The sequence below is a fragment of the Amblyomma mixtum genome, chromosome 2 (genome assembly GCF_055824585.1).
Source record: "Amblyomma mixtum isolate Tamu chromosome 2, ASM5582458v1, whole genome shotgun sequence".
NCBI classification, from domain to species: domain Eukaryota; kingdom Metazoa; phylum Arthropoda; class Arachnida; order Ixodida; family Ixodidae; genus Amblyomma; species Amblyomma mixtum.
The window spans coordinates 226972399-226989439 of record NC_143013.1 but is presented as its reverse complement, the minus strand read 5'-3'; the positions used below and the strand labels follow the sequence as shown (position 1 = coordinate 226989439).

Below are 17041 nucleotides of genomic sequence, written 5' to 3'. Positions count from 1 at the left end.
CCGGAACCCATCACCCACAAGAAGGCCGCGCAGCACCTGAACGAAAAGCGACGGCGAAACTTATAAACGGAAGAGAGGGTGATTAATGTACCATATTTACTTCTATCGCGAGTCTGTGGCATCGCATAGTATAAATGATCGGCCATGCATTTATGGTCCTCGTTCCCATCAGCGTCTGAACTTCTCAAATTCGCCTTTTTCAAATATACTGAAATCTTCCGAAGGACTGGAGCACTTTTCAATATATTTTTAAGTTTCACAAGTAAATATTTTTGATTGTTTGTGTTGCGTGGCTCGAACTTCACTGCTTGATGCATTCCTTTTGCACACACTTCACAGCCCACCAGTTGCAGCCTGTTTACTAAAGGGAAACTTTAATTACTTCTTACGGTCAGAGCAGTGCATCTGTAGCCCCACCCTCCCTCCCTTTTGGGAATCTAATGTCTGAAGTGAAGCCTTCAGGCCTAACGAGGAGCCTCGATCCTCCAGATGCCACATCCAACAGACACCTCTCTAACGTCCCGCCTAGCGAAGGGGCTGCCCACCCACCTACTGATACCCTCCATATTCATTCCAACCTCGTCCCCGCCCACGTTACCTATCCAGAAGTGTTATCCACCACGCCCCGACACAACGCTGTCCTCTAGAAGAGCGATCCACCGCATACACACACCTACCTTGAGCCTCCCACAAGACCTGCAACCACTACAAGCACGTGAAGCAGTGAAACAAAAAAACTATCGAAGGAGCAAGGCTATGGCGTAGTTTAAAGACTCGAAGAGAGCCGTCACTGCTTGCACATTGCACAGGCGAGGGCTTAGCACTAACCCTTCTTACACTCTCACTGTGGCACGGCCTTCCTTGCACGAACCTCGTCCGAGATGACAGTTCAAGGTCCGTACGCACTGGCGAAGAAACCATTGTCTTTATATGTTTGTGTGTATGTGTGAAAATTTGGCACCGATACAAGCTACCAAGCTGGGGGGGGGGGGGGGGGGGAGGTGGTGGTTGGTGGGCGATTGGTGGCGCTTCTGAAGAATAAGTGGTGGAGGAGGGTGTGTGGGGAGCGCACTCTGCGTTCCTAGGAAATCTCAGCGGATCGGGGAACTTCCACCATAAGAAGAATAAACGACCGGGCAGCTGGGCAGTGGGAGGACGCTGAGTCCGACTCTTCCTGCTGCACGAGCAGGAGTTGGTGGAGCGAGCCGGAGGTGCAGCAGCTTCCGACGGGCTCCCGCAAAAGGGCTGGGGAACTGCCTAAGAATCCTAAAATCAAGATGTTTTGTATATTTCCAGGCACCCTTATATTTCATATTATAAAACTGCGCCAACAAAAACACGGACCGAGCAAGAACACAGTAACACACACAAGCGCAGTGTGCGTGTGTAACACACACACACACTGTGCTTATGTGTGTTACTGTGTTCTGCTCGGTCCTTGTTTTTGTTCGTGCAGTTTTAAAATATGAACGATTCAGACCAACTAGCCCGCCAGAAAATACCTTTGACCCTTATATTGATTCATAGCATGGAATGCAAGCAATCAAGAGTGTAACAAAATTGGCGAACTTCTTTCGATGGCTCCAGAGTTTTACGAATCACTGATGTCACTGAGCGAGTAACGTAAAAAGGTGTGAACATAGAACCAGCACAGAAGAACCGTCTCTCACTGGGAGATCTCTGTTTCGTGACGGGTGACTTACAGATGACTTGCGAGGAATCTTGTGGAGTTCTGTGTGTTTCGCGTCTAGTGTGCTGTGCTGGCCATCAATTTCAATCGCCATCAACCATCCATGCATATCTTCCTTTGGCCTCCTTCGTTTCCTGCACACATTTAGCAACGGTTCCTCTGAAGAAACGTCGGGTAACCGGCAGCGCTGCTTCGATGAATTTGTCACTTTCCTTGGAATGGTACTTTACGCTGTTTGACAACAGGAACTTTTGTGCGTTTTATCAGTGAATTCCTAGAGGAAATGATGCGCAGCGTGAAGATGGCACCAGTTTTTTTATGGCTGTGCCAGTTTTGCGCAAGCTGTTTCTTTTATTATGCTATCTCTTGAAATGTATTTATTATTTAGTTCCGTAGACTGTTTTGTGCCCTTCAAGTAAGCAGGTTTGCGACAAGTGCAGTTGACGTTGACGCCTTCTTCCGAGATTCTCATCCAGGATAGATTTTCTGCGAGAAAACTTTCAGAAAAGAAAGTGCCTTTAGGGAACAAACTCCCCGCTCTCGTATTGGTACAGAAACTTACTTCTTGTGAAATAGTGCGTAGTCAAGTACACCTTTCACAGTTTGTTAATGAGTTCACGAGTTGGTTGGCATACGGACAAGAATTCGCTCCTTCCGGGAAAGCGGGAAGTTCTCACGCTATCTAAAATGCGCCGGTGTGAAACTGGTGCTCACCAATCAGTAAGCCTAAGGCGAGGCCCGAAGTGACGCTTGTTAGCGTTCCGTCTCAGGATGCAAGGTCTGAAACTACATCTGCGTATATTTTGTCTCAACTGTGAATGATTATTTTAGCGCAGATAAAATTGTAGAGATTTCTTGCAACATGGCTGCACTGCTGTGTAAGACGAATTTGGAATTATCAGTTAGGTAAGTGATCGCTATCTGTTAAACGTTACTGGATCACTCTTAAAAAATAAGGCAGTGGGAAGGAAACTTTTGAAAGCACGAAAATTAAAACTTTTTAAGTTTCGCCGCAGGCAGTCCGGGAACTTGTGCTATTAGTTTCCCAATCCCTTTCCTGCCTCCCTTTCGTTCTGCCTCCGGTGCGCATACGCCAGCTGTGCGCACGGAGTTCATTAGCGTCGTTCTTCCCTTTGCTTATTTTGCTGCTCTTCTTTAAGTGGATCGGAAATGACACCTGCATCACGAGCTACTTTTTCTCTTAGTTTAACGACGAATACCATCCTTGGAGCGACCGATGCGCTGCAACTAGAGGCGTCGCCGCAAGGTGTTTCAAGTTTACTCTGTGGTCTACAAATTGCTTCACAGAAAAAACAGACAGTTCATTGACGCCGCCTGACAAGCATCAATGCAAAAAGTGTCAATCAAGCTCCCAACAAATTTTGTCTATTTCGACGAATTACGTGCATCAGATAGATTGCTTTGCCCTCAAGTTTTTCGGTAGCACATCTATATTGGCGCGGTGTAACGACAATTTGTAGTGCAACAGCGCTGAGGGTAACTGAGTTTTCGAAATTCTAACAACTGATATGGACATTACTTACGGTGGGCTGCATCCCTGTGAATAATTAAGGAGCTTAGAGGTAATAGTTAACAGCTAACTATTCATTATTATATAATGAGCCAACTAGTTAGCATATCATAGCTCTATTCTGCTTTACTATTCCGCTGAAAACTTACATGCCGAAAATAGCGATCTTTTCATTCAAAAAGCCTATTTTTAAAAATTGTGCAAAACCTTAAGTGAAACGCCCAGTATAACAGGCGAAAGCTGTAAACAGTAGCCATTTGCGGGAACTAACAACCTAAAAAAATTCTGTCACGCTGAAATATTTTTGAAGCAAGAGATGGTTTGGTTTGGTTTATGTGGGTTTAACGTCCAAAATATACTCAGGCTATGAGAGACGCCGCAGTGAAGGGCTCCGGAAATTTTAACCACCTGAGGTTCTTTAACGCGCACTGACATCGCACAGTACACGGGCCTCTAGAATTTCTCCTCCATCGAAATTCAGCTGCCGCGCCTGGGATCGAACCCGCGTCTTTTGGGCCAGCAGCCGAGCGCCGTAACCACTGAGCCACCGCGGCGGGATAACAAGGCAAGCGATGTTTGACAACAGAAGTGAGCAGGCAGTACCAAATAGTGTGCGTCTCAGATTACGTTGTTCACTTTATGATGCTTCATAAACCGAAAGATGCGGGTTCAATCTCGACCGCAATGGTCTAATTTCTATGAAGGCAAAATTCTAGAGGCCCATGCACTGCGTGATGCCAGTGCACGTTGAAGAACCCCGGGTGGTCGAAATTTCCGGAACCCTTCACTACGGCGTCCCTCATAGCCTTAGTCCCTTTGGGACGTTAAAAACACGTATAACATAACCAGCTAGCCGACCAACACATCTTATGGTGTTTGGAGCGGCGGTGATGAACTAGTCAGTCGAGGCTGTACACAGAAGGGGGAGCGATCTTCTTCCAATGGTGTACAGCGTGCCCTTTAGTCTCGGTCGATGGGGTAGCATGTTCGAATAAATGCACGGAGATGTGCTCTATATTTTCTTTCATCCTCCACGTGAGCTTCTGGAACTGGTCGTTGATCATTATTATGTGTTTAACAAAACGTCACTGGCGATCCCAGCAGTGCCGAAGCGCTGCCTGGGCACCGTCACTTTCTGAGGGCTAGTGACCAGGACTGGATTGCTAAATAGCGTTTCCGAATTTAATCGAAGGAACGGTATGAGCTACAACCGTTGTTTTCAAAGAGATGGCGATAGATGTAATGGTGGAGATTCATGGTAAAAAGTGGCTTGCATGGCACTGGGAAATAAGGATGGGGCAGAGGGTATTACGAGCACGCATCGCATATGCCTGTGCTACGTAAGGAGAGCCCTAGAATCCGAATCAATTGCGTAGTGAATTGTCTTCGTGTTTCTCCAAGCATTTTTCCCTCTTATACCAATGAATAACTGGTTTATGGTTGGTGACGCCATTTAGATAAATCTGTGGAGCTTGCGATTTCGTACAATCAAGAAACAACCCATATTGAACATGATTTGCTATCAAGCGTTAAAAGTAGCGAGAAATGGTTACTTTGTTTACTTCCTACCACGAGCTCGCTGCTATTATCAATACAAGCGGTGCTGACAAGGATGTGCTAAGGAGTATACGACAGAGGTAGAAAACTTGCTACATGTGCGCTCGTCCAGCAAGTAGAGGCGTCAGTCCATACTGCTGCCATAGCGGCCTAAGGAAAGTCACTTGGAGCGTCTTTTTGTTGTCATGGCAACCTTATCCAGAAGAAAAAAAATTTCATCTCAAGCGGGACTCGAACTGCGAAAACAAAGTAGCCTGCGAAAAAAAAAAGCAGCTTAATTTCCCGGTGCCTCAAAAAAATCAGCCATCGCCGCCGCCTGTCAGAATGCGTGCATGTACGCCACGTGAGCGGAAATGATTCATTCTTGGACTGCAGTTCTCCTGCTGTTACAAGTTGCGCTGAAGTAGTTGAAACGAAAACTAGCCGAATTTTCTAATACTGGTATACGACGCAATGACAGTCTTCTTTAGGGAAGGGATTCTTTTTTTTTTAATCCCAAGACTTGCCATGTGGCGTAAGAAGACGACGTCGATAAGCTAGCGTGTGCCATGTTTACTGAGGAGAAGAAGAAGAAGCGTAGGTCATTGAGCGTATTCGCCCTGCGTGGGTATGTGCCATGTTTACTGTGGAGAAGAAGAGCGTATTCTTTTCCAAATACCTTAGCAGACTCTGGCTCTTAGCGTTTTCAATTCGCCACAAAGACCACTGTTCCTCTCTTGCAGCAGTAAGTTCAACTTCCAGAAATTTTCTTCTTGAGTCTTGTGTTCTTTGGCAAGTCCATAAAATGTGGCGAATATCCCCTGAATGTCTGGCGTGCAGCACTTGGCATATGTGCTGGGCACTGCATCTTCTTGTGGGCACCATCAGTATGTCACCGACGGAGTAAGGACCGCCTTAGCCTTTATCCTTCTAAGGGATACCTCTTCCAATCTCTGTTAGTTATGAGGGAGGGGGTAAGTGCACGAAGAAATCAAAGCACGTGTGCTTTTCTTCATAGGGGACTACATGATGAGACCAGGTGTTCTTTTACCCTCATCATCCTGGAAACCCATTTCTTTTCATAAATGTGCATATTGGGAGCTGGGGTCCTGTTGTGAAGTTAAGCACATTGCACATGACATGCCGCAGTCCATGGAGGTACTGTTAAGCCTGATTACACGACCAAATGTTCGGCAATGTCGATAACAGTCAAACTAGAGTTTCCATGCTCGCGCAAACATGTTTTTCTCGACAACTTGGATGGCTGTTCTGGCGTGTCTCATGCGAAGGTCCAACAACCAAAGTTCTTTGGAACTTATACCTGTCAAAACGTAGTCACGGCACAGACTGCGTTACTTTGAAATCTAGTGAAAGCTGATGGTGTTAGACCTCATAGTTGTGGCCTTGGATTGCTGCCATTTACGCAGTCTTGATAGTGACATGTTAAATTCGACCTACTGGAGGTAAAAGTATGTAGTGATACATTTAACCTCTGAATATCATCTGAAAATGAGAGCATGTTAATAGATTTAGAACAGACGGGTTCAACAGACGGGTGCGGGTCCGCGGGTTCTATCCCGGGCGCGGCGGTCGAATTTCGTTGGAGTTGAAATTATACAGGCCTGTGTACTGTGCGTTGTCAGTGCACGTTAAAGAACCCCAGGTGGTCAAAATTTCTGGCGCCCTTCACTACGGCGTCCCTCATAGCCTGTATTGCTTTAGGACGTTAAACCCTAAAAACTAAACCAAACCAAGAACAGACGGAAAATGAATGCGCTACGAAGCGCCAATGGAAGAACAAAAATGAAAAATGACCAGAAAGCAAACAGTTACGCCCCCAACAACTACTGACGGAAGAAGAGGAGATTATTGCATCATAATATATTCAGAAATACCAGATGGGTCCTTTATATTCCCGATACTTTGAATTCATATTAAAAAATTGAAAATGTCGTATCTTTTGTTCAGTACTGTACATAAACCACTGTTCGATGCATCGCCTTTACTTTGCGATGTAGCTTGGCCGTGTTGTTGATGGTTACTGTGTACGCCGACAGAGAATGCGGCCGGCATTTTCGGTCAATGTGCTGTCACCATAATGTATAAAGCTGAAACTGAAGTAAGATGCTTTTTCTTCAATTCTCTTGTTGCCTCCCGGTGTTCAATAAGTTCAGTCAGCGGGCTCAACTGTGCATATTCCTGGAGAAATGGTAGGGGTGTAAGTTTTGCAAGGCCGTGGGGGTGCGCACTGCTTTCCTATTTATTGCTTCTAGTGCCCCCCCCCCCTGTCGTCGCGTCAGTCGATGAAACTGACTCTGCTATAGTATCCTGGATAGAAGTATTGAATGTACAGGATGTCTGGCCATCTCGGTCCGTGCCCCTGCACCGCTATACGGGGTAAGTTTGATCAAGTGCAGTGTAGTCGGAGATTCTGAGCCAGGATTTCGAATATTTCAATTTCCTCTTTTTCTCTTTTATGGAAAATACAAAGAGGAACAAGCAGCGATGAAGAAGAAGACTTGCAAAAATGCTGAACAATCTGTATCGCGAGTTACGACATCCACACTTTAAAAACTGACAACGCCGTGCGAAAATGGTTTATATCAGAACTTCATACATAGAACATGCCCCTTCAGCTTATAACACGACGTTATATACACTGTATGTATGCTGTTAGAGACGTTGCTGCCGTAATTTTATGAACGTGAATGGGATAGAGCAGGGCGCGAAAGGTACGATGTGGCCTTTTGTTCACTGAGCCTGAGACATTCTAAAATAAGCTTTCAAACTTCGCTACTTCACTCACAGAAGCATCGCGTTACAGGTGTGAATGTATCAACTGCGTGGAGAATTACCTCTGTATCAACGGTGACCTATTATGAACCTACCCAAGAGCATAATGAAAGCCTGCTTAATATAATAAACGCAGACATAATAATCATTTGCGATAGCATTCAGAAGTACTTTGTGCAAGATAAGAAACCAACTGAAGGAGGAGGTAGCCAAATATTTTTTTAGCCGGCACTGCAAAGCAGAAGTTTAATTTTGGGGAATGGACAGAATATAAGTATGCACATTTAAATCCCAGGTGGATAATAACTCACAATGCTTATGGTGCATGCGTTTTTAGACGCGCCCATAACAACAAAGTCTGAGTGAGTTCCGTTTGGCAGATTTGTATAAAACTATACACTGAATGACGTAACTGAGCTACGTACTAGTATTGTGGATGAGTATCACCTAAAATTCAAGTTAAGTGCAGAAGCCCATTGACTGCAACGGAGGTAAACTCCTGGATTAGCAGTTTATCAGTATTATTTTCTGAATGGTAAGATATTAAATGGAAGAGATTAAACAGAATGATAGTAACGGCAGTTGAGAAAGGTATTTTCTCGTCTGCGTGCGGAATGTTTTGAGTACACTTGCTTTCGTAACACCCTTATGTAGAAATAAAAGCGGGTTAATTATAAATTCCGGTTGTCGGATGCTGTCATTGGTTGATACGCACGTAAAATACGCATAAAACCATGGATTACATCTGATAAAAACCCTGAATGCCTAGAATTTCATTTCATTTATGTTCTTTTCTCAAGCTCACACAATTTCAACAGCTCTAACTGCCAGCTGTTGGTGATTTTTTATTATTTTTTAGCAGATTTCAAGCAGCAGTTCTGAGGTGACTAGGTTTGTCAAACTTCTTGAAATAAGTTTTTGAGGTAACGGGGCTGATAACACTCTGCTTAATAGCAAACAAATATCCTTCCATTAATTAGTTTCCTAGGGCAACAGAGAATATCTTTTTGATTAAAATTCTAAAGTAGTTATTTGTTATTGAAGTTATTGATGTCATATTTCAACGACGTCACCTTACTTTTCTTCCGTAAACAAAAGTCGTTAAGGGAACGTGGCTATGCTTACAGGTGTAACAGATGTAAACAGAACGCGCTATTTGTTTCTAACATTGTTCATGGGTTGCCTCATTGAAACTGGAAGCTGTCGTATGTGCATGCAGGTAGTGGACGCTAGAGCGCCTTCTCATGGACAATGTTTCTTCATTCCTGACAGGGAAGGCGGGATTGCTGTTAGAACACAATAGCGGGCTTCGTGTCCTTATGTCCGCACCTGTAACCGAATTCAATTTAATCACATCTAGTCTTTACGTTACTGGCTTTATGTGAAGGTTCTGAATGATCAGTATGGAGCTATATCTTAGTACACAGTGGACGGAAGGTATCGAAGAATGACGCTTGGTTCTGATATCATCTCAAATGAATGCAGTTTTCATCGACTCGTAGGCCTGTAACGTGAGATAGCATCAAATTTGAAAAGGAACGATGGCAACATTTACCCAGTGAAATTTTCCGACGATGGTGTCGTCCATAGTGTTTTTTCACACCTTCCAAGGGGCGTATCAGAAGCTCAATGTTATTCTAATAGCGTGTGATGGTAAGAAACACGGGCGATATGTGTGTGAGCAAACAGATAACTCCGCTTTCCATGCCATTGAGCTGTCTTTAGTCCGTTCCTACGTGTTTCTCTCGACCGAAGAATTGCTCGTATATGTGACGTCACAACTAGTCCGTTTGTATTTTTTTTTTACATTGAGGCATTTGTGAGGACAAAGTGTGTCAGAAGAAGCTTTGTACCTTTATTTAACATTATGAACGGAGGCTACTTAGAATAGGAGCCACAAAATGAGCCGTAAGATGCATTTGTCCTGCGTGCTTCTTCTTCTTCTTCTTGTCCCTGTCTTTTTATTGCGCTTTTCTAAGTTCAACATTCAGCATTATACACATTAACTGGGGCCAATGAAACATAAAGAGTCCCTAATTTATTTTTTTTTAGTTTGTGGGAAATCCCGATGATGCTTCTGCCGTTAAAATGCAGCCCCGTAAAGAGATCTGTCCTAAGCTTGAAACTTTATATATTCTTCAATTTTAGAAAAAAAAAACGTTATTTTCAGCTTTGGTCGCGATTTGCATATTTAGTATTATTTGAAAGTCTGCACAAGGTAGGAACGAAAGGGATTAAAAGGTGACGCATTTCTTCTCTGCATTGGTCTCACGCGATGGGGCGCAAATATCCGTCGACACGGATGTGGCATCAACAAGTGTGCCCTTAGGCAACGTAGAGGTATGAGCAATAGGAAATTGAAAATTCAGTTTGGGCTCAAGACCTTGCTTTATTTTTGCTTCTGTACGGTAATGTAAAAACTGCTGCGGGGAGCAATCTTGAGGGAGAACTACGTAGAATTGAAAAAAAAAAAGATATTTCTCAATTATATTTACGCAGTAATTGTCGGCTTCACACCAATAAGACGCTCTGTTTACTATTGCATCTACTTGTATGTCTCAGCAGACATGCGCAACTTTAAAAGTGAAGTCGAGAACCTACGGAATTCTCCTGCAACACAGTGTCATAGCAGGAAGAAACACGGATGAATCAATCAAGTATTACGCAACTACCGCAATCAATACAATGCATGCGTAGTTTTTCCCGTTGCCAGTGGATTCAGTCATGCCCGAAGGCACCCATTCACATCTTTAAAGGTGAAGCCGAAAACCTGTGACATGTGCAGGCAGTACAGATACCAACAGCGGCAAGAAGCGTGGATAACTAAATTCAGTAGTATGCAACTTTCAGAATGGTTGGTATTCATGCGTATTTTTTGCTGTTGCCACTGAATTCAAGAATCTCTGGGAGTAAAGAGAATATTTATTCTTTCCTGGGCACATCCGCAAGAGCAGTATAATCATAACAAAACTATTTCTATTATTGAGAGGCAAATTGTATTTTTACTGTGTTAGTGAACGCTTATGTTAGCGCTATTGGCGTGTGTTAAAAGAAAGGAATAGCTTGCTTGCGTAACTGGGGTTAAATACAAATACCTTTACCGAGAGGAAAGAATTGCGCAACCAACCTGCCTTAGTTCAGAATGAGACTAATATAGCAGGTATTACTCGATTAACAAGGCCAGCTATGAAAGTCAAACCTTGTCCGGGCTCTCTTCATTTAGCCGCGCATGCTACCAAGCTCCTTCTTCTCGGTGCAAAGCTATTACGGGCTGAAAAAATACAAGCAGTGTTTCTGTTTCATATCACAGACGGTCCGCATTAGTTATGCTCAAGAACACGCGCTTTTGGAGCTTTAGCTCCGTGCTCGGCATTCTCCTCGCGATTGCGTCATTAGGAGTCGCTATGCCGGGATACTAAAAAAAAACATACGCCCCTGATGCGTATATTGCATTCTGAAAGCCCCAGTTTCTTTCTGGTTTTACCGGCAACGCGCAATATTTGATTTTGGTAGCCATTCTTGTACAAAATGGCGTCTATCAGCTTAGTTTATGGGCTATGAGCTTACTAGAAGCTCAGCAAGGTTTTTCTAGAAAGTATGCGTCAGAGAGTGAACTTACAGGGGCAAAAATTTTTTTGCAGTCTTCGCTGCGACCCAACACGAGAAAAACGTGATTTAGACTCCGCTAGCTGTGATATCGTTTTTTGTCACACGTGCGCATATAGATCGGCGGCTTGACTTCATTCCGTATGATCACTTCGCAGAATAGGCTATGTTTGGCAGCGTGATATCCGTCGTCCCATATCCAATGTGACGCAAAGTATAACCTTTCCATGCCTGCGGATCCAGAAATAGGAGCAGCGCCAGACTCAGTGGTACAGGAGAGTGTATTACGGAGCTACGTGTTCGTAACCAACTGTGGAATACATTCTACTTCGGTACGTTCGCTACGAGTTTGCCGAGGGCGTGAGGGCTCCTGAGCCCGGCACTCGGATGATTTGATGAAAGCAAGAGATGCTATTAGTCAAGGGGCGCTACCGTATCGACTAGCATGAGCATTTGGATTTTTTATGCGCCGGTGCATTATTCGTAGGCCTAGCGATCGTGAACACGGTAAGGTATTGCTTTCATAATGTATGTAGCCAAGCTTTCTCCTAATATTAAGGCTGTTACTTGCTTAAATATTACATGCTTCATAACTTTCCTAGTCTCATCTAAGCCAAGCCAGGAAGACATGGCAACGTGTAGAGGCGTCACTGACAACGGGGAGACTTGATGGTGTCTGCTCTGTGTTTGTGACATGCTCGTTTCTTGGAAGCTTTGGCTTCTTGTAGAGAAACGTTCAACTCGAGAACCTTCGTGTTGTAATCCAAGAGGCTCAGTTTTGGTGGGCTGTTTGAAAGAGTTGTAGAAGAAGGTTGAAACTGATTGCATAAATAACTTTTTATGCCGCACAGTCCGCCGAAATCTGGCGGAGTGAGCGACTAGCAGCTACGCTTCTAAAGAAGGCAGTTATGGTATCTTGCTCGCTGCACGGAAGATGCAAGAGTTGATTAGTGCTCCGCTCAAGGAGTAAGAGCTCCGAATCACGATAGGTATGCAATTAAAAAGATCAATGAGGAGAAAACTTTGGTAAGAATCAGCGCGAAAGCAAGAGGGAGACAGAAAAAATACTGCGCAATCTTCTTTCGTACCTGTCTTGCTTTATGAAATGCGGCCGCTGCCTCTAGTGTATCCCCTAGTATTTCCATAGGAGATATCGTGCTTGGTAATCTGCGTCAGTTTATGGAATTCCTTTTCGGTATCGCAGGCTATAATACGTCCTCCAAAGAGATCATATTCACAGCCCTGCTATGGCTGAACGCAATGCCCAACTACACAGAGGGCTTTTCATAATTGTATTTATTAGATACCATAAAAGATGTTTTAGAGCCATTTCAGGTTTAATAATGCAGTATGATGAACTAATGATTAATGATGAATTATAAGGAGTTAAAATTTTTAATTCAAATGCCACATGATGTTTTTATTTCGGTATTTTGGTCTGTTGCCTGTACCCTCCCTATGTAATGCCCTAAACCCTGAGGGCCTTTGGGGTGTGTAATATAATTAAATAAATAGTGAAGTGTACAAAAGTACGAAGGTTTTGCTGTTTGCAGGAGAAAAACGTTGCCCCAATGAACGATTCCGGAGATTGTTCTGTTATTATTTTTTATCTTTGGACTAGCAGTGGTATATGCTGCTACTTCAACGGTTTTACTGCGCCAGAGAGTTTTTCGTTCAATGCATTGACAGTTACGGTCAAACATACGCCTGGCCGATACGTTAGCCTGATGGGACATGTGTTTGTTCTTAAAGTGTGGCCCGCACTACATTCCTAATCTGAATGCCACGTGAAGGCATTCAGATACCCTGCTACCCTTCTTGCCTCCTTTTAAGCCACGGAAAATATTCATGGAAGAAGTAAAGACCGGTGAACTGAAATGCTTATTTTTGCTTGCGGTTCTATAATGAGCCCCCTTAACAAATTTCTCAGCATATACGAAGAAAACGAGGCCACTGAAAAAGAGGAGGATAATCCACGGCACTACTATCACCGCACCTGCGCAGCTAGGCCTAAAAATTGACGACAAAACGAGCGGAGAAGTCGAGGATTATTTGTTTGGTCTACACATTTCATGCTCCCAGGAAGCCAACAGCATGATGGAAAGATCGTTGTTCATTCAGGAGTCTTTGAACTGCATTGAATATGACAAAGGAAAGGACAGCTGTTCAATTCTTCTTCATAGCGAGGTGAGGTGCTTTTCAACACGGAGTACTTCTTTCTTAAGGTAGCTAATGACAGGCATTCACTTTGTATGTGTGCTGATGCATTGTTAAAACATTCAGGTTTCCATATAGCATTCCTGAAGATATGGACCCTTTTGGGTATATAGACCCTGTTCCCGAATAGGGCATATATCTTCAGGAATGGCACTACTGATTCCTGTTTTATTCTTCCAATGCTACGACCCGATGATGCAGAGCAGCTGTAAGCACTAATGCAATGGTTATTGCCGTCTTTTTGTTTTTAACATCATGTTGGTTTGAAGCACACAGGAATTGTTTACTGGCTTCCCGTGGAAAATTCCATCGTCATTTGTTCGCAGGACACCAGGAAATAGGCAAGAATTTATCTGTGGCATTAACCTCTCCGATTACTGCCACAAATTCCACTTCATACGGTTTCATTGCATAACTAAGATTTATCTCTATTTGAACAACCTCGTCTTACCCCCACCGCTTTCTGCCTTTTGAAATGTACTTTTATGATTTCAAGAAATTGTAAGGAAAATGTTTTTGTTGCATTTAACTGCACAAAGCTGTATTCTGCGCACTGCGAGAGGTCATAAAAGAAAAGGCTTGTTTTCTTTTCACACTTCCATTTAAACGCAGTTCTTTTCAGTAGACTTTAACATAGCTAACTATAAATACAACCTTTCTGCAAATAGATCGGGAGTCCATATGTTATGTCGTTTGCGCACAGATGCTAATCAAAACGTATGGGCGCACAAAGCTACTGGACAAGACGAGAATTCGTAAGGTGCCTTGTGATGTGAAGCGGCTGATGCTGAAGGGAACTTATAAGGATGTAAACTTTTATGACAGTTCTTGGCGCGAGGACTGAGGTATTAAGTTGCTCGCTTCTAAGGGTTGTGCTGTAGGAATTGCTGCGTGGATGCCTGCGTCACTTTCGTGAAAGTGGACAAGCCTCTTGTAATAAAAACATTGTGTACTCCATCCGTCGGTTCTTTTACTTGTTGGCTCCTCGATGCCCAGAATTGCTAGGAAAACTTGGCAACATCGAGGCTTCGCCAGTGTCACATTTGGCCGACACATACTGACGATCCTCTGTGTATTCATAATAGTGCAGAGTTTTTCAAGGAAGTGCATAGGTAAAGGCAGACGCAAACTGTTGATTTTATTTGTTTTCGTTTTTTCTCAAAATTTTTTGGTGTGCTTCTCATATGCAATGTTTGTGTATATACAGCAAGTTTGCCTGTTGGCACCATCTGCTCCCATGAGGGTGTCCTCCTTCTTGACGAGAACAAGTATGAGCGAAGTACGAGCCCTTCAAAATCTGTCTTGGCAATTCTTACTTGGCACACACTTTCGCTCGGCAAGAAGCAGTGTACCCAAACTCAGTCGGAAGACGGACGAGCTTTTCGGCAGGGATGAATTTACTTTCTCGAGGCTCGAGCGGTTGAAGCCGAAGAGTGAAGTTTGGTGCTCTCTAATAGGAAAGCGCTGATATTGTGAACCGACTTACGAATATCAAGGCTCCGTTAAGCGCACTTGAAAGTCTCTGACAGTGGCGTGCTCTGACTCAGCTGTCGTTGCTTATCATTGCTACAGCCATAGCACAAAGTGCCGTTACGCCACTGCCGCGTCTGCTGGTGCGTTTCACTATAACCTTCATTGGCTTCTCGAGAAGGCTATAAGTCATTTTGGCAATCACAAGTGATTTATATTTAAACGCTTTCAGAACCCAACGCCGGATTATATTCCGGAAAGGCTGGTTAACAGAAAGGCAGGAGCTTAGGATGTGTGGTTACGTATTGTTTGGGAACGTGAGAAGTCACTCATGAGTGGGCAATAAAAACGAAAGCCCAGGCTGAGGTGTGTTTTGTTGGCTTGTACAAGCATTAAACTTGCGCAGAAATATGCTTTTTATTACTAAGGGGGTCAAGTTTGTGTCCTGCTTAACTTTTTTCTCCTTCACTGTGCTCCATCATTAGTACCACACGCATGCAGCCTTCTTGTGGGTGCCATTTTACAATCAGATAAGAGTTGTTATTCTTCATTTATTGGAAGTTGTTGCCCTTGAGCTTTCTGAGCTGCATCCAAACACAGTCACCTTTTAGGCGGTAGCTCAGTTAGAGGCGGAAGGCACAATTCATCGTTCCGTAACTGAGCGCCGCGCGATGAAACCGAGAAAATGTGAGATTTCTGAAAGCAGGATTTTTACGAGTTGTTTGCTTGCGGCTGACAGTGTTTTTTTAGTATGAAATGATTCTAGAAAAAAATATAACATAATTGAAGAGTTGCTTCACCTTGTCACTGCACACCGCAGTGTGCCAGCGCACTGAGTGCTTTTCGCTTTTCTCGCTACGGCGCTTTCAAGTGTGCGCCGCTTTTTGTTCCCAATCCAGTTACTTTGATGAATAGTTAATGGAGTGTCTGCATGTGCTCGCGAATAGTGTTTACAAAAGGAAAAGTTGCGGAGCACCGTAACTTTTAGTGCTGGATAGGGTTAACTATGTCCTGCCGTGAGGAAGAGCGAGAGCCAAAAGACAATTTACTAATTAAATTAACTTCTCCTTCTACGGCAGATGAATCGATGGTGAAACGAAGCCAATGGCTGGGCCAGTGCATTAAAAGAAAAAGAAAAGGCAGGGAAATTAATAAGATGCGGCTCACCATTAGGTCGTAGAGGCGGCCATTGGCACGCAGAGGTGAACTGCTGAATTGCAGGAGGTCTTGCAGGGTGCCCTGTTCCTGGGAGGCGAAGGCGGGCTCCTCTTCCTCAGAGCTGCCTCCGGGGCTTCGGGGGCTCCAGGACTCCCCTCCACCGGACACGGCAAGACTTGCGGTCACCATCGTGGTGACAAGGACGAGCAGAGGAGCGAACCCGCGTGCCAAGCTGAATCCCATGGTTCTATAATGTTGCTCAGCTGGATGAAGGGATGTCTTATTGCTCTCGCCTTCAAAGAATTTTCTTTCTTGCCGCGGACTGGTCGCCTCAAGGCAAAGCTGTGTGATTTGAAAACAATCTTATGGCTGTGGGAACAATTGTTGGTAGAAGAATTAGGAGGGAAGATTTGCGAGACTTCACTTTCTCGCAAAGTTTTCTGTTTCTGAGCCCTTCGAATGGAACACTAAAAGATAGGAGAATCCGAAACTAGGGAAACACACAAAATAGAGGTTGATGGACAAAGTAAGTTGGTAGACGCTCGATGGTGGCAACAGCAGCAAAGGCGGTGGTCCTGTATGTGTAGGGCGGCAGCCGTAGACGGATTGTCTCGTGTGCTCCTGCCCGTAGCGGTGGCCAGGCAAGCCGAGGAGTGCACGAGCGCTGTTCCAGGGCAACTTGCGAAGAGCGCCGCGCGTCCCTCCCTTTTTGCCCACTTCACGAAGGATTTTCCTCTCGTGCGCGCCTCCCTTCTCGCCACCAGACCGAGCGAGCGCGCCCTGTTGATTTTGGCGGAGAGGACGCGAGGGAGAGAGAGCGGCGCGAGCCAAAACTGAAACCCACACTGACTCTGCCGTGCGTGGGAGCGAGGGAGGAAGCTGGAACCTCTTTCCCCCGAGGAGGAAAGTGACGCTGGATGAGAAAGGGAAAACGGGAGCAGCGCGCGCGGCGGAATGGGGAGAAGCGGCCGGTGCGCATGCGCATTTGAGTGGGCGCTCCCAGCGCGCGTTCCCGAGCGAGCGCGTCCCTCCCGGGAAAA

At 44.6% G+C, this 17041-nt stretch overlaps 1 protein-coding gene across 2 annotated transcripts in view; it reads right to left on the bottom strand.

Moving 5' to 3' along the window:
* Positions 1 to 16702, bottom strand: part of LOC149362800 (uncharacterized) — a 140440-nt gene extending 123738 nt beyond the window's left edge. For both annotated transcript variants that reach the window (XR_016289052.1, XM_089573247.1), the window contains exon 1: positions 16011 to 16702. Coding sequence is in view for 1 of the 2 variants with exons in the window: in XM_089573247.1 (XP_089429373.1) it covers positions 16011 to 16244 (234 nt within the window). In the remaining variant the exon portion in view is untranslated. The remainder of the gene's footprint in view (positions 1 to 16010) is intronic.
* Between the last annotated feature and the right edge of the window lie 339 nt (positions 16703 to 17041).